This window comes from Bicyclus anynana, chromosome 16 (assembly GCF_947172395.1).
Source record: "Bicyclus anynana chromosome 16, ilBicAnyn1.1, whole genome shotgun sequence".
NCBI classification, from domain to species: Eukaryota; Metazoa; Arthropoda; class Insecta; order Lepidoptera; family Nymphalidae; genus Bicyclus; species Bicyclus anynana.
This window is the reverse complement of record NC_069098.1, coordinates 14,718,490-14,742,935: the sequence shown is the minus strand read 5'-3', so window position 1 is coordinate 14,742,935 and position 24,446 is coordinate 14,718,490. Positions and strand designations below refer to the sequence as shown.

The 24,446-nt window shown below is 36.7% G+C and overlaps 3 protein-coding genes across 10 annotated transcripts in view; 2 read left to right on the top strand and 1 right to left on the bottom strand.

Annotated features, from left to right (window-relative positions):
* The window catches only part of LOC112055890 (protein PALS1), a 185,514-nt gene that overhangs the window by 89,100 nt on the left and 71,968 nt on the right, over positions 1-24,446 (top strand). For 5 of the 8 annotated variants that reach the window (XM_052886066.1, XM_052886070.1, XM_052886069.1 and 2 more), the window contains 3 exons: positions 468-580; positions 6,150-6,814; positions 14,684-14,794. In XM_052886066.1, coding sequence (XP_052742026.1) covers positions 468-580; positions 6,150-6,814; positions 14,684-14,794 — 889 coding nt within the window. The remainder of the gene's footprint in view (positions 1-467; positions 581-6,149; positions 6,815-14,683; positions 14,795-24,446) is intronic. The other 3 variants (XM_052886067.1, XM_052886073.1, XM_052886072.1) reach the window with 3 other exon arrangements.
* LOC112055935 (uncharacterized) lies at positions 18,557-21,085 on the top strand. Its single transcript, XM_024096230.2, has 2 exons — positions 18,557-19,035; positions 19,957-21,085. The coding sequence occupies exons 1-2, from the start codon at positions 18,743-18,745 to the stop codon at positions 20,846-20,848; spliced, it is 1,185 nt and encodes a 394-aa protein (XP_023951998.1). The 5' UTR covers positions 18,557-18,742; the 3' UTR covers positions 20,849-21,085.
* LOC128198836 (uncharacterized) lies at positions 19,057-21,457 on the bottom strand. Its single transcript, XM_052886078.1, has 2 exons — positions 21,082-21,457; positions 19,057-19,731 (listed from the first exon to the last, which is right to left on the bottom strand). Exons 1-2 carry the CDS (start codon positions 21,257-21,259, stop codon positions 19,115-19,117), a joined length of 795 nt encoding a protein of 264 aa, XP_052742038.1. The 5' UTR covers positions 21,260-21,457; the 3' UTR covers positions 19,057-19,114.

The following is a 24,446-nucleotide window of genomic DNA, read 5'->3' as shown; positions in this document are numbered from 1 at the left end:
TTTTCCGTGAACTATCCGATCTTTGGTTGGTGGGAATAACGATCAAACGAAATAATGGGATGATGATTCTTTTATAAAACAATAGATTTTTGAAATGACAGCTAGACATAGCAGAGATCTTCATCGCTACGTCGTCGATATTCCTCGAACATGTTATTAGCGGTTGAATTTATCTCTCCATAAATGCACTGCAAAGATTTGAAATACCATTGTCCCCGCCATCTACAATATGGGTATCAAATCAAAAGTGAATAGGCGTCTTCTAGGCAAGCGTGTTCCACCATAGGCTGCGTATCTTCTTCAAGGTATCTTCAAGAGTAAACAGACATTGCCTGGGCTAGCGCGATTCTTAATAGCTGCATCATTGCTAACCATCTTGCGTGATTGCAGCCAAACGCATAAATGTGTGTAAACTATAGGTATACCAAATGTTAAGCAAGTTAAGCACGTTGTGTTGGTGTTTCCAGGCCCCGGCGGCGCTCGGGCTCCAGCATCGTGGTGATCGGCGCTGAGGAGGAGAAGCGCGCGCCGGATGACGAGCCCGACATGCTCACCATGCTGCCGCTGCCTTCCGACACCGGTAACTTACTCTCTTACTCTTACACACCCTCTACATTAACAAAAGTACCCTTACTCTGAACCTTGATTAAATAGAGCTAGGGGATGCACACGATTTCGTCTGCGAATAATTAGTGAAACCTTGCATTCCCATTTATTTATCATTACATTTTACATTTTAGCATAGTGAACCGTGAACAGGACGTGGGACTGTGTACGTGGCGACACTTGAACAGGGTCCGTATTGAAATTCAGTTCTACATACTTTTTTCTAACGAAGTACTTACTCCTGCAATGTATTCGGACCTATAAAGATAAAACTTGACAGACTGATCAGTTTATAGTTAGTAGACGTTAGCTAATAACGGATTTTGGAGGTCTAAGGGCGGGCGTAGTCGCAGGAGTCTAGTTATTTAATAAAACCTATTAAAGTTTGAGTTCCGCTAAGTCTAAGTTATTACAATTGGAGAGACAACTCCTGAGGATGTTTAAAAAATTGTGTCGTCTCCATCATGCGACAGCTTTCGAGCAGTTCTCGCTTGTTTCAACTAAGTGCAACGTTTTACTGTGTAGTCCTTCCTTGTTCATCCAATCTTTTTATTGTGAAGTTTATGTTTTTATTCTGTGACTGTATAATGAGGCAGCCAGTGAAGACGATCTTTCGTGTATTAATTTGATAAATCGGCACAACATCCTGCCCCTAGCGACCTCCAACAACAATGGAACAAAAACGAGGAAAAATACTGTGCTGTATTGCTAATTACGAGTATCGTCGCTTCTTCTCTTGCCCTGTCGATTTATAAGTAAACTAGCAGATGCCGCGCGGCTTCGCTCGCGTAGTTCCCGTTCCATTCAAAATACAGGGATAGAATTATAGTCTTACGAATAATGTGGCTTTTTGTTGGTAAAAGAATTTTCAAAATCGGTTATGTAGAGAGAGAGTATTAGAACGTCATAATCTCACAAAATCTCTTTATGATATTAGTAAAGACGATTAGCGATACTCGCGATTTTGTCCGCGTATTTGGTGTACAAAAATGTTTAGTTATATCTCGTCTATCTGGGCGTTAAATATTAACTAGTTAATACGCGGTTTTTCTCACATAAATCTCGATCCTAGAGAATTTTATTTATTTCATCGAATCATTACACCGCGGTTAGTTACCTCGACTGGTGACAGAAGGGCTGGCTCATTTTTTTTGCGTAAAGAATCAACCTGGCTGTATCCTGGATACGGAAAAGAACTAAAAGTCTTGCAATTTTACTAGATTACTCCATTAAAATCTTAGCCGAAATAACATTCGCCAACAGGGAAAATAAGCTTATTTCATTATTTTCACACCGATCGTAACGATTTCAATTCAATTCAATTATTCTATGGCTATGGCTTTCATTTGTGCCAACAGGGCACGGTTTATCTCGCCAGTGTCGAGTAGTAACGATTTATATATCCTCTTTGATGCGTATTTCACTGATTGTCTGTTGTCTTTGCCAATGCGGGCTGTCAATGTCAAAGTCAACCAATGAATGAGATGTTACTGTCAAATATTATGTCAAATGTTCTGTTTATCAAACTGACAGTTTTCCTACGGATTTGACATTATAGTTAAAGTATCGTACTTTGGCTAAATGTGTCAAGTTAGAGTCAAATCCTTTTTAAAACTGTCGCCTGTCGGCTTGACAATGATAATGCAATGAATTTAATGTCAAAGGGATACGAATTATTGCCCACATGTAAACAAGTAATTTAATTGATTAGGCAAATATAGATTTCCTTGAAAACAGGTCTCATGAGTTCTCCTTATTAGTCCTAGTTTATGGCTAATTTTCAGTACTGTGTAATTTGGGCCCGAATTTATATAGAGACTGGATTTCTCCTTTCATTACCATCCATTTTTGATAGTGTGATAACAAGCATTCACATAATATACACAAACAGAAACTGTATTTATTTATTAATATTCTGACGCAATAACAACTAATTTTAAGTAGGTATACCTAATAATATTTCTTCTTCATATAATTGACTACATAATCCCTATATAATGATCATATCTTTTATAATAACAAGCCCGTTTGAAGTCATTTGCAGTATCATTATGTGTTGATATTCTATTCTATTATTAGCCGTATCGTTATGAGATACTAGCAGATGCTCGTGACTTCGTCCACATTCGTAAATAATCCTTACATTTGATAAGGGGAATGCTCACCGACCAATACAACTCGGCCTCGGGAACCCAGGTATACATACCATACGGAACCCGTATAAAAGATTATAGAGATGATAATATAAATAGGTAACGATCTGGTTAAATAACTGGCTTAGTAAAAGTATATTTCTGCACTCCCTATGAGTCTAGTCCCTATGATGACTAGCATACAATTTTTTTACAATTCGACTCGTAGTTCCAGAGTTTAGTGCTTTCAAACATACATACAAACAAACTCTTCGATTTTATATTATTACAATAGTGTAGATTAGCGAACGCCTGCAACTTTACCCTATTTTTTGTTGTTGTAGGTAAATACATACATACATCTCTGTTACATGATTTTGTATTTTTAAATAATATTTGCCACATCTTTTAAATACGACCAAGTACCCGACCTTCACAGGTAAAGACTCTGTTAGGAGTGGGCACGACAATAGTTCAAAATCGAACCCACGACCACTCGATGTTGTCATGCCTTTTTACCGTCAAGCTATTAAGGCTTAAGTCACAAGACAATACTAAACTATTTAAAGTGCATTTGAATTACGTAATAGTTATTTAATCTAAAGTTTTCAGCATTGTGCGGTGACCTTATAAAGTGAACCTACTGCAATTACTTGATAACGTAAAGAATTATGTCACAGCATTGTTTGGTTTGTGTGGTTTTTATTTTATACTGACAAGCAAAGACCCGCGACTTCGGTGATAATTTTCCAACGAAAGCTTACACATTTTTTTTTATAAATTTAAATCTATAACTGTCGTATGCCGTTGAAGTCTTTGTAAATATACCAAAGAGCATGCCATGCATTGTTGTCTTGAGGCAATTACGCAGCGTTTTCAATAAAAATTCCCAGACGGTTACAATTTTTCCGACATTTTTTTTAAATACCAATAATTAGGTATCATGATATTTTACCCAATTTACATAAAATCTTGACAAATTGTATACCTAAACCTCATTAACCTATTAAAGTTATTGACAACCTATTAAAGTAAACATTAAACCAACTGAGATTTGTCATCTAGCTACTGTATGATATCCACGAAGGGTTGTCGGTAGGCGTCGGATGACATTTGTTACATACGTCATACAATCTCAATATATATGTCAACTAATATTCATCAAAGTTAGTGCTGGACCCTTGAAACCTGCTCACCTATCAAAGTCACTGTCCATGCTCTATAATTGGCCATAGCCACCGTTCTTATCTATGGTAGGAGAAAGAGCTGACAAACTTGAAGCTTTCATAAAATGAGTTAAATGTCTGGCTATCGCAGGCTTTCATTCTGTAATAAAATCTTTAAAAAAAAAATAACCGACTTCAAAGATGCATTACCTACTCTAGAAAGCGAAAAATAACATTGTACCTATGTAATTTCTATTGATCGGTTTGAATGCGGTGCTATGACAAACATTTCAACAAAAAATTACTGCTGTTCAGTAATTTTTGTGAAAATGCAATGGGACTAATCTGGAAGTAGTTTCCAACTGTTTCCAACAAAAAGTAAGTTAGTAAATGACGAAGACTTACGCGTCGAATTAATAATCTCCTCCTTTCTTTGAAGTCGGTTTAAAAGAGATTGTAAAACAAAATCTCCACGTCTATCTAATGCGTTGTGGATGTTGGTATATGTCTACTATAATTAAAACATCGCTATCATCGAAATGGAAAACTGTTGAGTGAAAGTTTTGCATAATATTTTTATTAATATACCTACAGATTTATACTGTTATTAACATGTCGTTTGCATTCTAAGTATAAACAAACAGTTCGCAGTATGGCGTATAAACTACGTATTGTTTTTTTTTCAATTTCCAAGAAATCGCTATAAAAAATAGCTATAAATCATGATGAACCATTAGTCCGCGGCTCAGACCAATTATAGAAGGACCTGTATCGCACTCATAGTCACGAACAAAACTGTCTGTCATTTTCTGAGGAAAACGAGCTTAGATTTGGTATATATCTTATACTAAGCTAGAAGTTTTTGCCCGTTTTTTACACAATTCAATTCAATTACACAAAAAGGTATTTTTACGGAGCTCTTTAACCGACGAACATGATTACAACTATTTAACATCGATTCTATGTAGACAGTTTTTTTAATGGCATTAGATCGTTGATCATATACTTTGACAGAAAAGTAAAGTCTAGCGAGGGTAGGTCCTATACAATAATTGGTCTGAGGTCCGCGGTTCTAATTCTCACTGGGCCGGTTACAAAGAACTATGTCACCTTATGTTATGTTATTACTAAGCTTATCAGCACATAGCACATCTCCACCATGTAACATAGGCTATATTTTATCACCGTATATTATATCCCGCCAACCCGCACTGGAGAAACGTAATGGGTCTAAGCTCCATATCCCCTTTCTCATAAGGAGAGAGGCTTTTGTGACGTGACGGATAGCAGCGACGGTGGTAATTGTATCATTTTTTTTTTTGAGGAAACACCTCGAGTAGTTACCAGGACTTGTTACCTTGGGAGTAGTTTAAAGGGATCCCTTTAAAATGCATCAACTATTTACGATAAAAATTATTTACAACACAAAACAGTATTGCACAAAATCACTAAAGTGACTGGCAGCGTGACGGTGTCTACGCTGCCTAAGAAACAACTAAGCTCAAGACATGAGATACCCTCTTTTATACCAACACTGATACCTCCCCTCTACAATAACGTAAATAATAAATGGTAGTACCATCTATCAATCGAGGAACTTGTGACACTTGGTCCTGTAATTGGTCTTTCAAATAGGCTAATAATGATCGGCAACTGGAACTACGCGAGTGAAGCGTGGGGCGTTTGCTAGCATTTTACACGTTTTGTTATTTCTGTCCCCGTAGCACGACTCGTTTTAATATTTGAACGAGTGCAGAGCGCAGCCTTTGATGTAACAGCGCGGGGGCTTGCATGTTTTATATACCATCTGCCTTCTTCAGTTAGTTTAATGATACCTACTCCTTTAGATGTCTATTTTATGTGCTTATAAAGTTTCATTACATAGCAGAACCTCGCGGTTTCGGGCTATACGGGGATAAAATATAGCCTATGTTATTGCATGATAATGTAACTTTTTATTGATGAAAGAATTTTGGTAGGCCAATCAAATCAACAAATCATACTGCTGTCATCTCCTCCCAAATAAGTCAGGGGGTACGGGCCTCAAGACTTCTTTGCTCGTGTTAGACTCGGAGAACTTTCTTCCCCTTCTGTTCTGTTAAGTTCTTGAAGCGTCTTTCGGCCTAAGGGTCTTTTGGGGTGTCAGTCCATATACCCCCATGCGGACTGCGATGGTATCGCTGGTATCATATCCAGCAAGGTGCTCTGCAAACAAATCATAACGCCATTTTGTTTATAATTCCAGGCCCCCACCGCGAGATGCCGGTGGACGTCCCGGACAGTTTCATCGCACGGAACAAGACGCCGCCGCGCTACCCGCCGCCCCGCCCGCCGCAGGTACGCCCCCGCACCAGGGACGAGGAGCCCCTGCTCTCCTCCGGCGGCTCGGGGACCTCCTTCGGCAGCAAGCAGAGCACCGTCCTGCACAGCACCATCGACATCTCCGGGCCCAGCTCCGACGGCTCCGGCAGCTTCAAGAACAACAGCACCATGGAACTCCTGTCGCTCCCCCAAAGCTCAGACGGTTCAGCGAGCTTCGGCAGCAAAAAGAGCAAAGCCTCCTCTGAAACAGCCAAATGCGATTTAATTTCCGAAAGATCGGAATCGGTGACCTCAGTAGCATCGAATACAACGCACAATCTATCGGATCATAAGATACAGTTGCTCATTTCTAATGGAGAAGATTCTTTATTAGACTGCAGGGAAGGCGTGACGTATTCTGCGAGGACAGACTCCGTGTTGATAAGAGAAGCGGTGTACGCTTCCTACAAATTGCCGCCAGGGTTCGACACAACGCCTGTGCTGCTGGGACGGGAGGTCGCGGTGGATGTGCCGGACAGCTTCGTCCAGATAGTGAAAACTACCCCCAAATACCCCGTTACCTTGGACAGAAAGAGCATACCCATGCAGGTAAACACTGGCGCATGATCCATGGTGTCATTGGTTATGGATATGTTGGGATTGGTTGAATGGGTGCGTATTTATGGGTTGATTAGACTGCGCAATAAATATGATACTATTCTCTGTTCCTATATTAGTAAAGTTTATTGGCAATTTGGCTATTTATCATGATTTGTATCAAGCATATAACGTGGTCCTAAATGAGTGCCGTATTTAAAGCGTAGTCTAATCGACACTTTAGTTGGTTAAGGGAGCCATTTTGTCAAATCATATAGCGATAAATTCATCCATGCCTCATACTAAATGCAGTTTTAAAATAATTTGGATTAAAAATCTGATATTTCTGAATTTGAGGTCACGCTGAATTGATCAATAATGAATAATGATCGGTATAGTGGGTTTGTTTTGAAAGGCCAGAATTTTTCTAGTTGTTCAAATGCTAAGAAAAATACTGGAACGTAGAAAAACGGGTGACTACTAATCATTACTTTAGAAAGGGTTTGAGATTGTTTGTATTTTTTATTCTCAGTATTTATTCGTATCTTGAGATTCTAATATTCTAGAAAGTCAAAGTAAATTATGACATAGGTATTTTAACATTTTTGTTGTCTAATACATTATATCCATTTTTTACTAATCTCACCTACCTCACTTAATTTGTTTAATGACAAAATGAATATTATTTCAAAAGAATTAAAGTGAATTCGTAGATTTGTTAAAATAGTTTAACAAATATTTTTTTTTATTTCCGCCAAAGTACAGTGACTGATCCCGGGCTCCATACAATTTTGGACCATCTCCTTTCAGCTTTTATAAACTGGCTAGTGGTTTATTTATTTACTTATTATATTTACACATACACACTACCATTATTAAATTTATTACGATATTTATACATACAAATTACCATTATTAAATTTAGTTAAAGTTTAGTATACTAGAAATATTATTTTTCTACATTGCAGTTCATAGTTGAGGGTGGGAAATAACGTGCCCCGTGCCTCAGACTTCAGAGAGAACGTTAAGTTATAGGTCCCGGTTTCAGACTAATTACGCACATTATCTGTCATATTTGAGAAAAACGAGCATATATTAGGTACTAAACTAGAACTTATTGACTGTTTTAACATCATACAACTACACAAAAAGGTATTTTTAGCTCGGTGCTCTTTAACCGATGAACACGATTATAAATAACTAGCGGACGCCCGCGACTTCGTCCGCGTAAATTTCGATGTCAACTTTACTACTACCCCTACCCTACCCTACCCCTACCCTACCACTACCCCAACCCTACCCTACCCAACCCCTACATCTACCATACCCCTACCCTACCCTACCCTACCCCTACCCCCACCCTACCCCTAGCCTACCCCAAACCTACCCCTACCCTACCCCTACCTTACCTACACCCTACCCCCATCTTACCCCTACCCCCATCCAACCCCTACCCCCATGCTACCCCTACCCTCCCCGTACACTATCCCTTTCCTACCCCTATCCCACCCGTACCCCTATCTCACGCCTATCCTACCCCTACCCTACCACTTCCCTATCCTACCCGTACCTCCACCCTACCGCTACCCTACCTATACCCCTACCCTACCAATACCCTAAACCCGGCCCTAAACCTACCCTACCCCTACACTACCCCTACGCGTCCCTACCCGTAGCCTACCTTACCCTGTAACTTCTCTATCTTACTCCTACCCTTAGCAAAATAGGTCCAGTCTTTCGAGAGTGGTGGTATGACCAAGAGAAATAGAGACTTCTATGCTAATAATATAAAGAGGTAAAGTTCGTGTGGTTGTAGGAGGTAATCTCTGGATCTACTGGACCGATTTGGAAAATTGTTTTACCAATAGAAAGCTACGTTATTTGCGAGTGTCATAGGCTATGTTTGATCCCCATATTCACACGGGAACGGGAACTACGTAAATGAAAGCGCCGGGCGTCATATAGCGGAATTTCTGCGTCTTTTAGAAATTTTGTATTATCTCCGAAACTATTTAATTAATTAACATACTATAAAGGGCAAATCTTATCTCCATAATATCCTTGTGATTATTAAATAATTTATTTTAATAAGGATTAAAGTTTAGTTGTATAAATAATGACGTAAACCTAAGTATATAAAATTAATAATTTTCAAAACACAAAAGGTACTATATCTGCTAATATATAGAAGATAGATATATGGCGTCGCGGACTTTTTTGTAGAACTTTTAAAGATACATAAAGTCTCCATACATTAATTTCAATTTTACACAATGGTTAATAATAATAATAATAATAATAATGATTTTTAATAAAGGCAAAAACACCCAATATACAATATACATATTACATAAAAATTATAAAATAAAATAGTGCAAAAAATAATATATAATACAATTTAATTTTTACAATTAAAAACTTACGTGCTAACTGGGAAGGTTAAAAGACTCTTCCCAGGCGTCATCCTAGTCCGGAGTAAAGACTATTTTCTATTATGGTCTTGATGCACAGATAGCCAATATGTAAACAAAGGGCTGGGCATCCCGTCACAAACAGTCTGTAGAATGCTATTACGCGCTGTTCTAAGTCTCTCCCAGAAGGAGGCTACGCGTGTTCTTATAATAGCATAAAAGTCAGGCACTCCCGATTCTGCAAACATGCCTGAGGCACTGCAATACCTAGGCAGACCCATCAAGATGCGAAATGCATCATTGTATTGCACGCGTATTGCTGTGTAGGACTTTCTGCGGAAGTTTGTCCACAGTTGACAGGTATAAAAACACTGGCAATACGCGTTAAACAATGTTTGGTTAAGGCAGCGCATGCGAATAAGTCTGTTTAAAAGGTTTTTAGTCCGACCTGTATGACAAAAACTGTGATAACTCGGCTAATATATATGATACCAATATAAAATATAGCCTATAGCACTCCCCGATAATGTAGCATTCTACTGGTGAAAGAATTTTTAAAATCGGACCAGTAGTTCCGAAGATTACCCCATTTAAAAAATGTGACAAACTTACAAACTTACAAACTTTACCTCTTTATAATATTAGTATAGATATAGATTGAAGCATCGATTCTATAGCGATTTTATAATCGCATTAGATCGTTGATTATATACTTTGACCAGATAAGTAATTAGTCTGAGGTCATTATAAATGTCATTAAATAGGCAGAATTTTATAGTGATAAGGCTTAGATACAAGAACTTTTGAAAAGTGAATTTTATATAATTTACTTTACTACCAGTTTTTATTATTTTTTTATTACTATCATAATTATTGTATTTGCATATAATTTATTACACATATTCTTTCACTTTCATGTTCTTCAATTTCACATTGATCATTAAAAATCACGCTTCTTGCACTCGGCTCTTCTGTCCGCGGTAATTAAACAATAATTAATTAATTTTATTATTAATTATTATAATATAATTAGACATAAGATAAACAATTTGTTAATTCTTGATATTTTAGGAAATAGATTATATATTACATACAATGAAATACATAATTATACTAAAACTATTAAAATAACTAGGTAAGTATTCGTTATTTCAGTAATTTAAATTGACAAAAGTGAAACGCGCTTGGCTAAAAGATGCTAACTCACTTTTGCCTAAAAATGCTTAAATTGAACTTCGTAGAAATAGATTCGTACAATATTTTCATACTTATCTGGTAGTTCTACGGTCTGTTTATTGTAGTTTACAATAATGGTACTTATCTAAGTATTTATTTATTAACTAGCCAACGATTCGCGGTCTTTCCCGCGTAGTTCCTGTTCAAACAAACAAAACTAAGACTTAATTCTTGGTAGGGTGCATCATTGACTACTAATATTAGAATTATTAATTTCTTAGATAAATATTGTCGTATGTATTTTTATTTTTTTCTTTACTCTCTTCCATATTACTAAATGTTATATGTATACATTAATACTGATATTTAAATATAATACAGGAAGAAAATTTTTTTAGTGCGGATATTTTTATATTTTGTACATAAACAAAATTTAATGATCACGTATTTTTTCTTTTTTTTTTTAACTCAAAAATAACAATATTATCGTTAGCTAAAGTTATTTACTTTTGAACAGAATTTTAGGGTCACCCTATTGTGCGTTTATTTTATTTTCGTTTGATACCTAAAGAACGTCACCAGATCACTTTTAAGCTGAATATATCTTGTTTAGTAATAATATGTACATTATTTTGTTATTTTAGAGACATAAATCAAAAAAAAAAATACATAAAATGTATCGAACTGTTTGTAGATTTATATTCTATTAATGATACAGAACCACGAAAAAAAATATCCGCACTAAAGACCGAATCACCCTGTATATATAAGTACTAATTAAAATTCCTTTTCTATCTATTTCAGGACTAATAATAATAATTAATAGTACCTATATAATATAGCTTTTTTCAGGTTCTAATGGATTATGATAATTATAGTTTAATATTTACCGTAGAATATTGTATTGGGTATTATATTAAGTACTAAATGCATAATTATTTATAAATTTCATAAATGTATATATAAATGTATTGTTATCGTATTGGTACGAATATTTGATACTATAGTCAAGGAAATACATAATTATAATATTATAACTATTAGTTATTAGTTATGGGTTATAATTTATAAATATTTAACCAGCTTTGCACGCATTGCTTTTAATTTAGTTTGAAGTAGGTATATACCTACTACTTTAGCGTTACTCTTTCTTCTCTATTTATTTGGAAAAGTTGTGTTTCTATTGAATTTATGTATTCTCTTTGTTTTTTTATTAGTATTTGATGGAATCAGCAACTGGCAGGTTATTGGTTAGCTCAGTGTCTTTTGGAAGATAAGATCAATCGAATATAATATGTTAGTAGTACGTTCTACGTTAAAACTTCATTAAGAATAAATTAATATTTTATAGATTGGTAGGGCTAGTTGCCACCATAATGGTAAAGTACTTACGTACGTCGTACCACCAAGCGATTTAGAATTTCATACGACGCCCCATAGAAACGGTCAAAGGTAATGGGTACCTCCCCTAAGTAAGCCGGTTTCCATCTTAAGCTCCATTATCATATTTTAACTTAGACCAAATTACCTTAGGACCTGCCTCGCTGGGCGTTACATCTCTGTCAAAAATATATGATCACGATCATATATTTTTGTGTTCATACAAACTGCGGTTATAGAATTTACGATTACTAGTACGATTTCGTGTAGGAACCGAAAGGAGTGTGGATTTTCATCCTCCTCCTGACAAGTTAGCCCGCTTCCATCTTAAATTGCATCATCACTTAACATCGTGAGATTGTAGTCAAGGGCTAACTTGTAAAGAATAAAAAAAAACTGCACGTTTTTGAACTTGGAATATGTCCATTACACGGAATTATGAATACAGCTTTAGCTTTAGTGTTCTATGTACTGTGTGACTGTGGTCTCTATATGTACTCGAATTAGGTATTTATGCAAGTCTTGATATATTTCTAAGCATGTTTAAGGGAATGGCTGATCGGCTGTGCAAACATAAAAGAGACATTTTATGAAAAATATAGGAAATCAAAAACATTAGAACACCAAATAATTTTTTAGAATTGCACAACCGAACAGTTTAATAAATAGGTACAATTTACTTTATTACCTACATAATAATCCTAAATCGTAGATTGCTTGTCTAATAACACATAGTTTATAAGCATAATGGATATTTTAGTTATAAGTTACAGGGTTTGTAACCTAAAGTTACCGTAAAAGTTCTTCATTGTGAGAGATATCAAAAAAAATAGTTCTATGTTTTTTTCATAACAAAGATTTACGGAATGAGCAAGCAGATTGCCCACTATAAGGTATGGTCTCAGACCAATTATTGTATAGGACCTGCCTCGCTAGATGTTACTTTTCTGTCAAAGTATATGATCAACGATCTAATGCGATTATAAAAACTGTCTCTATATAATCGGTGTTAAATAGTTGTAATCGTGTTCATCGGTAAATGAGCTCCGTAAATACCTTTTTGTGTAATTGAATTGTGTAAAAATCGGACAAAAACTTCTAGTTTAGTACAAGATATATACCAAATGTAAGCTCGTTTTTTCCTCAGAAAATGACAGTCAATTTTGTTCGTGACTAAGAGTGCGATACAGGTCCTTCTATAATTGGTCTGAGGGTATGGTAGGTATAACCATAGCCAAAAGCTGCGTCATAGACAGCCACAGACAAACCATTGAATTTTGTTTTTTTTAAGAAGGAAGGCCTGAGCTTGCCTCTTTATAAAAATGCTGATAATGATATTAATAATTGATAACATTCTACAATAGAAAACCACGACTCTAGCCTCGACTATCAGAAAAAGAATAAACATCCTATTTTACTTTTGAAATCTCTTACATGTACCTGTAGTTGAAATACCTATTTGTATCATTTTAATAAGTCTTAATCTAAGAACTAATTTATTAGGTTAAGTTGCTTACATTTAAGGTTTTATGCTCAGCATGTTTTATATAGTGTTTTGGTGGGTCTATTTTGTTTTTTTTTCGTGTTTCTTGTTCTATCCCGGTTTGGTTATTCTGGCAAATCTATAAGTCTATGGAACGTTATATTTTGCAGTAGAGCTAATCCGTAACAATTATTTTACTCCTACGCTGTGACTGTGAGTCCCGTATTCTCTCTATCTCTCTCTAACACTAAACACGATACTATAGATAAATAGAGATAGAGAATGTGGAATTATAAGAAAATCTTTACCTAATAGCACTACTGGTCAATTTATACGTATAAGAAAAACACATACGACAGCATGCCTATAAAAACATACATACAGCCGAACGTAGAACCTCCTCCTTTTTGGAAGTCGGTTAAAAAAAATAATAAATACGCAGGGCATGCAAAGAATACGTCCTCAGTGTCATGGTGTCCTAGTACATTAATCTGAGGCGAAGGTGTTAAGCGCCTGTAATTGTTTTATAATCAACTAGCAGACGTCACGCGGTTTCACCCGGGTAGTTCCCGTTAGGGTAGTACAATAGTGGAGCTTCCCAACAGTGAAAGAATTTTTCAAATCTTTCGTTGAAAAACACATGACAGTCCAGTGTATATGATCTCTTCTGTCGATTCAGAGGGCGGATTTGCGCCCCGTATGGGATATGCACCTCCAACTTTTCAGTTATGTGCATTCTAAATTAAATATCACGTGCTTCAAACGGTGAAGAAAAAACATCGTGAGGAAACCTACATACCGGAGAATTTTCTTAAATATCTGCGCGTGTGAAGTCTGCCAATCCGCATTGAGCTTGTGGACTACTAGCCTGAGAGGAGACTTGTACTCAACAGTGAGCTGAATATGGGTTCTTAATGATGATGATAAACCATAACAGATGATCCCAAAAACGAAAAATTACTGCCTCTAGTTTTACCTACAGTTCGTGCGCATGCATGGTGCAGGTGACAGTTCGTTGCACTCTCAAAAGTTGTCGCGATTCACGGTAAAAGTACGTATTATGAGCGTTATACAGGCAACTGTCACCCGCACCATGCTACAGCGCACGAAATGTAGTAGACCGTGTTTCGAATCGTACACCAAGACTTCTTAATAATCGTACACCAAGAGATCTTAATATATAAAATGCGAAAGGTCATCACGAAATCTCCAAAACCGCTTGACGAACAAAGATTAAATTTGGCAGGGACGTAGTTTATAGATAGTAGACGTCTTTTAAGAACAGATTTTGTGACAGGGCCGTATTAAGGAGGTCTAAAGGCGAATGAAGTCGCGGGCGTCCGCTAGTTTTATATACCTATCCAAAAATGCACTGCTTGTTTTTTTATTCCTAATCATGACTGAACGTTACAACCCGTGGTGCGTATCCAGCAGGTCAACGGCAGTGCACGGGGCGCCCCGGCCGTACCACCCCGTGAAGCCACCAGGGACGCCCCACCAAGACCCCCAGCACACGAGATCGCCAGCATCTCTAAGTACCAGGTATGTTGAATATTTTCTTATGAGAAACCCATCGAACTACAAGGAGGTTGATTCTGTTATTTACTTCTTCGTAGCAGTTTGTTCAAATTCCAATGCGACCAATATTTATGACATAAGTGATGAATATAAGCTGGCCTTATTTACGGAAGTTCATCTATACTTATAATAAATCTGTAGAGAGGTCAATCCTGTACAAGAAATATATTTCAAAAATATCTATCAGGCGGTGATTAGTGATCGATACTGATGTCAAAAATGCAATCAGTTAAATTTTTGTCTGTCTGTCTGTATGTTCGTTATAGAAACAAAAACTACTCGACGGATTTTAACGAAACTTGGTACAATTATTCTTCATATTCCTGGGCAGGTTATAGTATACTTTTCATCACGCTACGATCAATAGGAACAGAGCAGTGAAGGGAAATGTTGGGAAAACAGGAGAATTTACTCCATTTCTTAAGCTTCCGTCGCGTGGTAGGGTAGGGGTATGGTAGGAGTAGGGTAGGGGTAGAGTAGAGGTAGGGTAGGGTAGCTGTAGAGTGGGAGTAGGGTAGGGTAGTAGTAGGGTATCACGCGGTCGAAGTCGCGGGCGTCCGCTAGTTATGAATAATTACTAACCTAAGTATAAAAAAAAATACCCAGGTATGTTTAATATTTTCTTATAAGAAAACCATCGAACTATCTCCAGATTCTGGTATCTATACTTCTTCGTAGCAGTTTGTTCAAATTCCAATGCCACTTGTTTATGACATAAGTGATGAATATAAGCTGGCTTAATTTACGGAAGTTCATTATGAATAATTTTATTTACTTATTAAAAAACGTTTAAACATTTTCAGATAGTCTATCGATCCACAAGGATTCTGGTGCCTAGCTTTTCGTATAACCAAAGTTTTGTAATTTTTGGTTCTAAGTCCAATGCGTTTATGATAAGTAGTTTATGCATTGCAGTATCATTCAAGTGATGAATAGAAGCTGGCTAAATTTACAGAAGTTCATTATGAAAAAATACCTTACTATAATCATTTAATAAACTCTGAAATGATACATTGTCTGTAACAAATGAGGAGGTCGTGGTTTAAATTAGATTTACTTAACAGATAACAGCGTCTTAAGCCATGGTACCTGGATAGAGTCAGGTTTTATTTTATGAAAGTTTATTATGAAAATAAATAATAACAAGCACCTGAAAACATGATCTACTAAAGATACTCCAGGATCTTTAGGCACGTCGATTTTATGTCTACAAACGCTAACGCTTCGATAACTAACAAAATGTATGCTAATGACAGATGCGATCGATAACTTGATCACGTGACCTGTCGGTAACAAATGTCATTCCCATACATTTTACAATTTTCGAAACGTTTGCGATTGTAGAAAGAGAATCGACGTGCCAGACCCAGAATCGGAGGAGGTAAAACGTTTTGATTGTTTCAAATCTGTCTGTTCTAATAACTCTTGTACCGCATCGGAAAGTTAATTGAATATTTTAGCTAAGTCATGTATACTCCGCGCCACGAAACAAGTCCCGTAGACGCGACGCTAATGTCTTAGTAGCGCTTATTGTCATTTGGTAATGCCGGTCTTTGGAATTTGTATAAGGCGTTGTCAATTTTAGTTCAGGTTTTAGCCGCGGGACTTCTTTTGTGGCGCGGAGCCTTGGCAGTAGCGAGCACTCCATAGATGCAAAATTCCACTGCCCACCCTCAGTACTCATTACAAATCTGTACCTATTGGAGTTTTCCATTGTGTACGATTTGTACGTGCCTACCCTATTTGAAAACCTTATGATCGCTACTGTAGATTGTAAGTATAAGTTACCTGTAGTAAATTCGCATAACCGGCAATTAAAAACAGAATCAAAATATACCATACGATCATTAAAAAAACTATTTATAGCATATACAGGCCAGCGAAGTTTTCAAATTGTTTATCGAATAAAAATTTAAAAACATGTTCTAATTAAAAGTTCATCGAGCATCTATTCCCGCTCTCAACGGATTCGAAAACATTTCAATTCATCGAACTAACTAACTAAATATGAACAGAGAGCCTGCGGTAGTCAGATATACCTCTTTTTCATCATTAACAACCCATTTTTGCACTGTTGAGCATCAGTTTCCTCTCAGAATGAAAGGGGTTCGGTCAATAGTCCACCACGCTGGATGTATGTAGATTGGCAGACCTCATACACGTAAATCAATCACGGCTCTCGTTATTACCTCTTTTTAGGAAAGCTGAAAGTTAGGCCATGCATGGTCCTACCATAGGTAAATAGGTGCTGTAGGTATTTAGAGTTTAAACAGTGGTGGCTTAAGATTTAGAATATAGCAAGTTTCAAGGGTCCAGATCCTCAACAGCGTATTCTTTTTCATATTTTCCTTGACATAATATGAGGTATCATGTCCCAAATCGCATCGTAGCATCGCGGTAACGCTTAGAAAAACACTGTTAAAGATTTTTTTCAAGAAATTTTTTAAAATCTCTAGCGAAGAATTCTCACGAAGTCTGGTCACTGGATGAATAATTCCTCATGATATCCTAGATAGAATATCAGAATTACGGTTTATATTTGGACAAATAAACAAATCTCGAACCTTGAAACTTGCTACCTGCCAAAACCACCACAGATCACAGATATTTGGCTACAAATCTTTGGCCTTCCTAAAATGAGGAATGTCTGGCTTTCGCAGGCTCTCTGTCTATAACTCTAGTTTAATTTAAAAATAATATGAAGTTTTCAACAGGTGCACTCGACGTTATAGTTTTTTCAATAAAATATAAAATTTTGTTTCACGCTTGCGTTTGCGTATATATTTTTTTTTGAAACTTTGCTCGGAGGATTTTTGTACTGTATCTATACTAATATTATAAAGCTGAAGAGATTGTTTGTTTGAACGCGCTAATCTCAGGAACTACTCGTCCGATTTGAAGAATTCTTTCAGTGTTAGATTAGCCCATTTATCAAGGAAGGCTATAGGCTATATATTATACCCATATTCCTACGGTAACGGGAACCACGCGGATAAAACCGCGCGGCGTCAGCTAGTATCTATATAAAGTTAATCCTCGATGGTCCGTGATGGTTCTGAGTAGGTACGGTAGTAGGTCGCTTATATAAAGGTCAAGGATCAATTACGGATGCAGTAAGGCAGTAAAAGCTTCGCTTACACAGAAGAGATTTTAAGGGTTGTTATATTTGTGTTCAAAAGTTCAATCCTTTGAAAGTAGCATTGTACAATTATATTTAAATACTAGCGTAGGTGTTCCTGTTTCCGTTGCAATGCGGGGATAAAGTATAGCTTTTTTTACTCGCTGATAATGTAGCTTTCCATTAGTGAAAAAAATCGGTTTGGTGTTTTAGCCGTGAATGCCCTACCAAACAAACGCTTACATGTTCGCATTTACAATATTAGGATTAAATATTGTATACTAACCGACGCCTCGAGTTCGGTTTCAAAAGTATTTTGAAGATCGGTTCTGTAGATCCAGCAATTACCCTTTGCAACAATACAAATTTTAATATTAGTACCTATACATTTGAAGACTTCCTTAGACTAGATAACCTATAGACTCGCAACACCTAACAATTTTTTACTCCAAACGTAAGTCGCTTCTGTGACTAAGTGAGCGTAAGAGCTAATTACCTTCGTCGACACGCACAGAAGCGTAGTTATACAAGCGTAGCGTAGCGATGCGTCATTATCATCATCATCATCATCATCATCATCATCATTATCATTATCAGCCGATGGATGTCCACTGCTGGACATAGGGCTTGTACACAAAACTGCGATGCGACGCGATGCGAATTCGCAACGCAAAAAATTACGACACGAATTGCTGCGATGCGATTTCGTGCGGCAAGGCGTCTCTCAGGGCGACCATTTCTTCGACGACCGTTAACCGTACTAAACGTATTTTAAATTGAAAACAGGTCGTGACATGGATCGTAAAAAGAAGTGTGCACTTTTATTATTGCTTAGGAGATACAGGAAAAAGAAACAAAGAAGATTTTGGGTTCATCCATTTATTACTATTATGAATCCCGTTGGAAACTATTTTCTTCTAAAATATAAAGCTTTGAAAACCGACGAAAAAAAATTTTTCGAGTATTTTAGAATGAGCATATTTTCATTCGAAGAGCTTTTAAGTTTATTATCACCATATCTTCAGAAACAATCGTACAAGGGGAGAATTCCTGTTATGCCTCTGGAAATGATTGGCCTCACTATCCGGTAAGTAAAGTAAAACAATAATTGTTTACATTAGTTTTTATTGAGAAAAGAGTTTTTAAAATATTACAATTCATAAAATTTACGAAAAATCAAAGTCTTCTTCAGTTGAAAGTGTGCTTAATATGCTTGAGTTAGAAAAATCATTACTGGGTGAATCAATTTGATCTGGTATGTTAGATGACTGTGGACGTATCAGTGGCGTTTGTTGAGATGTCGCAAAATGTTGAGTTTGATAGCCACCCTGGTAGTTGCTATTCGGATAGTAGTAGCCATGAGGTTGATGCAATTCTGTTAAAATTTGAAGAACTCTGCTCTGAAAGATTAGAGTTTTATTGTCATCTAATCTTTCAAGTGATGGTAGAATACCTTTAAAAAAAGATATGTGTCTATTCTCAGGTTCCTTTAAAATCTTTACAATATCATCTTCAAAATTATTAACCATCTTTCGTTTTGGTGGCTGCCTTTGGTAACGTGTTTTAGATGTACCTTCTTGATTATCCTGCTCATTTTCTGAATCATTTATACTAGTAGTGGTCTCATTTTGCAAATTTTTCTTAAGAAATTGTAATTGTTTGTACAGATGGTATTCTTTTATATTTTTGGATGCAGACCCTGACCTACTTGCATCTTTGAGTTTCTTTTCATATTTATTAAAGGTATCCTTAATCCCCCTCCATCTTTGTATTACTGAATTTCCTGAAAAAAAAAAAAAAAACAATATTTAATTTATTCATTTATTTATTAATCTTTATTATTCATCAAATACCAATTGTACAGAATAGGCGAACTTAACGCTAGAAGCGTTGTCTACCAATTAAATAAATTAAAATAATTTATGTATGTTTATGTCGTTTTAGGTTAGTGTTCTTTACTTTTCAAGTATGTTATATAAATTAACTTTTTTTTCTATTTATGTTACAGATTCCTAGCGACCGGAAATGAAATCAGAAATATACATTTAGATTATTATCGAGGAATAAGTACAGTTGCTAAGATAATACGAGTAGTTTGTAATGCAATATGGAAATTTTGTTTAAATGCAAACATACCAAAAATAACACAACAGCTGTTTGAAGAAATAGCTGCGGACTTTAACAAGAAAGCCAACTTCCCTAACTGTATTGGAGCCGTTGATGGGAAACATATTCGTGTTCGTAGTCCCCCAAAAAGTGGATCACTTTTTTTTAATTACAAGGGCTACAATTCAATAGTTTTGTTGGCTATTGTGGACTCGAAATACAGATTCATCTATGTGGACATAGGCGCATATGGAAAGGAAAGTGACTCCACTATTTTCCACAACACGAAACTGTACGACTTACTGATGAGAGGTGATTTGCCTACACCAACATCAAGGCCGTTACCGGGCTTTCAAGAACCGGTTCCTTTTGTTTTTGTCGGAGACGAAGCTTTTTCTATTTCGAATAATGTCATGCGTCCTTATTCTGGCAAGCATTTGTCTGTTAAACAAAGAGTATTCAACTACCGTTTGAGTAGGGCAAGAAGATATGTCGAGTGTACTTTCGGCATACTGGCCAATAAGTGGCGAATATTTCACCGGCCCATTAACGTTTCATATGATTTTGCAATAGATATTGTTAAGGCTTGTTGCATACTACATAACTTTGTAATTAACCGTGATGAATTAGACACCCCTATTGAAATGATCATAGATAATTCCGAACTACAACCACTTCAACAAGGGTTGAATGTAGGTAGTCAGGTGGTAAGTGCAAATATAATTAGAAACGAATATTCGGATTACTTTACTAGTGAAGTTGGAGCATTAAGCTGGCAACTAAAACTAATTTAAGAATATACAATGCGGCTTGCATTGTTGCTCGCGTTCTAGGTAATAAGTCAATACAACAGGTACAAAAGGATCACATCGTAAAACATTAAAGTAGCTCGCTGTCGACGCCTAAACATTTGTAAACAATTTAAAGAATATTTTTTGTGCTTATATGAATAGAATGTTTGATTTGTAGGTAGTTTTAGTAAAAAGTAAAAAGAAGTTTTACTTAATAAATGTATTTGTGTACTTACCAAGTTTAGTTTTTTCATTGTTTTCTTTTTCCTCGAAATTTGGAAATAAACTTTTACACACGTCCTTCCAAGCATCTTGTTTAATGAATTTGTTTTTATAATCTTCATTACTAGTATCCCAAAGAACAGGGCGCTCCTCGATCAGTGATATTAAAAAATCAACGTCGTATTCTGTCATTTTTAAAGTACACGTCTTGCCCACACGCTGTCCCAGAGCGAACTAAAAATGGCGTCAACAAGTGTGACGCAACATCGCAGGAATGCGCGATGCGAATCAATTCGCAAGTTCTTGCGATGCGTAGAGGGAGCTCGCAGATTTTTGCGATGCGACGTCGCATCGCAGTTTTGTGTACAAGCCCATAGGCTTGTACATATGTTTTCTGTGACATAGTCCTCTTGCATGGACTTCCAAACAAAACGGTCTCGAGCCGCCAGCATCCAGTGGCTCCCTGCAACCGCTTGATATCTTCGGTCCACCTAGTGGGGGGTCGACCAACACTGCGCTTTCCGGTGCGGGGTGGCGACCAGCACCTTGGGACCCCAACGCCCATCGGCTCTTCGAACTATGTGGCCTGCCCATTGCCACTTCAGTTTCGCGACTCGTTGAGCTATATCAGTGACTTTAGTTCGTCTGCGGATCTCGTCATTTCTGATTCGATCACGCAGAAAAACTCCAAGCATAGCTCGCTCCATCGCCCGCTGAGTGACTTTGAACCTTCTAATAAGGCCCATAGTTAGCGACCAAGTCTCGGATCCGTAGGACATCACTGGCAACACGCACTGATCGAAGACTTTCGTCTTCAGGCACTGAGGAATTTCGGACGAAAAGATGTCGCAAGCGATGCGATGCGTCAAGTGCCCCGATTTCGGGGCACATAAAACGACTTACGTATCCGGCGACTGCACACTATCTATGTGTAATAATTCTATGGATTAGTGCTAAAATTATCCATAGTGTGGCATGCCACCATTGGTATAAGTATGGTTAAAATTAAAAAAAAATGTCTGCATGCGAGTGCTATAAACATGTAGCTACGTGTGCTATTGTAGCGAGCGCCGTTTCCTGCCCTTTGTCCATGCGCTTTGTACACTCAGTTCTACACAAACTTCGTAAACTAGGCTGGCGCGTTTATGCTCTGTCGCTTTTAACTGTTATCACATAGTAACTACAATATGAAATTAAACTTCACTATGTGTGTTTAAAAATAGAACGAATTAAAAAAATTGACTATTAAAAAAATCAAAATTCATTTATTTCTTCTGTTGAAGACTGTAATCTCATTTCTTGCCTCTCTTCCATGAGTTTAAGTGTTTGGTCTGAGAACTTTTTGGTTCTTTTCGTACGGTGGGTCTTATAGAATTTAGACCCAACGGAATGGACAGTTTCCACGATCCTGTTGTTCAAATCGTCCACAGTTTCGCAATTTGCTAGGCAATCAAAGCGGTTCTGCAGTTCTAGTTGAAAGAACTCGGGGTTTTAAATATGGGCACGAGTAGGTCGGAGCGTAGACTTCACCAGTCGATACCGTTCCAGCTGAATCTTGATATTCAACGTGCCTCTAACCATTCGGTGATCGCTACCGTTTTTCATCCTATGGATCACAGAAACATCGTTGAATATTTGCCGTCTGGTAGACAAGACGAAGTCGATCTTATCACATAGTAACTACAATATGGAATTAAACTTGACTCTGTGTGTTTAAAAATAGAACGAATTAAAAAAAAAATGGACCATTAAAAAAAATCAAAATCATTTGTTTCAATTAGGCTTAGTTTACATGCACTTTTGAAACGTCAGTTAATTATTTGTAAAGATTCTACCGCCGGTACGGAATGCAGGTTCTGCTGAGAATAACCAATTTTCAGAACAACGGCAAGAAACTCAACTTAGTATTGATTATTATCGACTATGTCCAGGGTTTCACTTGAATCTTATCTACTCGTATATCTATACTAATATTATAAAGAGGTAAAGTTTGTTATAATGTATAGTGGGTTATCTCTGGACATACTGAACTGATTTTAAAAACTCTTTACTCTCTAACTTACAACTAAAAAGCCACGTTATTTCTTAGTGTTATTTTATCTACATCTTATCCTCGTCTTTTCACGGGATCAGGAACTACCAGGGTGAAACGGCGCATCGGCTAGCCGCTAGTTAATTATAATTAGGTTTGAGCACTTGTTTTCAATATAATTTTATAGCCGTGGATTCGTAGTTCCAGTTGAACTTTTGTCGTAAATAAAACTGAATAATTATCTATAAAACAAAAGAGTAAAGTTGGACCACATAAAGCCTTGCGCCAAGTTGTGTAAAACAGTTCGATTCCAGAAATAAAATTAAAGTTAGCTTTTAGTTTAGTTTTCCGCTTTTTATGAGTTTGAATTTCATGTGCTCTCTATTTATTTGCATTTAGAGTAGGTATTTTTTTTTTATTTACGTTGTTTCAGTCTTACTTATTTAATCGTCGTCAACCCATATACAGTTCACTGCTGAGCTCGAGTCTCCTCTCAAAATGAGAGGGGTTAGGCCAGCAGAGAATTAAGCAATTCTCTAGCGTGGTTTCCTCACGATGTTTTCCTTCACCGTTTGAGAGACGTGATATTTAATTACTTAAAATGCACACAACTGAAAAGTTGGAGGTGCATGCCCCGGATTAGATTCGAACCCACACCCTCCGGAGTTGGAGGCAGAGGTCATATCTACTGGGCTATCACGTCTCTCTTAATTTAATCAACAACCTACAAATACATATTATTAATTTAAACTTGTACAGTAACAAATGAAATATTAATAATTACATTAAAATAAATTAAAACTAAAAATTAACATTAGGTAATTAACAACATTAAAAAACTTGTATTAAAAAAATAGTAAATCAATTTATTGATTTACTATAACTAACTAGCTGACGCCGCGCGGTTTCACTCGCGTGGTTCGCGTTCCCGTAAGAATACGAGACTAATATATAGCCTATATCCGTCCTCGATAAATGGGCTATCTAACACTGAAAGAATCAAATCGGACCAGTAGTTCCTGAGATTAGCGCGTTCAAACAAACAAACAAACAAACAAACTCTTCAGTTTTATAATATTGCTATAAATAATCCTCTTTCCCTTAAATTAATTAAAAAGCTTTTATCTGGAGTGGGTGCGACAGTATTTCAACGGACGGGGCTCGAACCCTAGACATGTAAGATTCGAGTCAGGGCAGTCAGGGTACCTAATCAAGATTTCAAATAACAATGCCATTCTCGTCAGTTGCGCTAGAGAGCGGATTTGAAGTTTAATTCCCAATAGTCTAAGAGACTGACGGTCTGCAGGCTTATTCACTATCTTTGAAGTATGCTAGTTGACATAACGA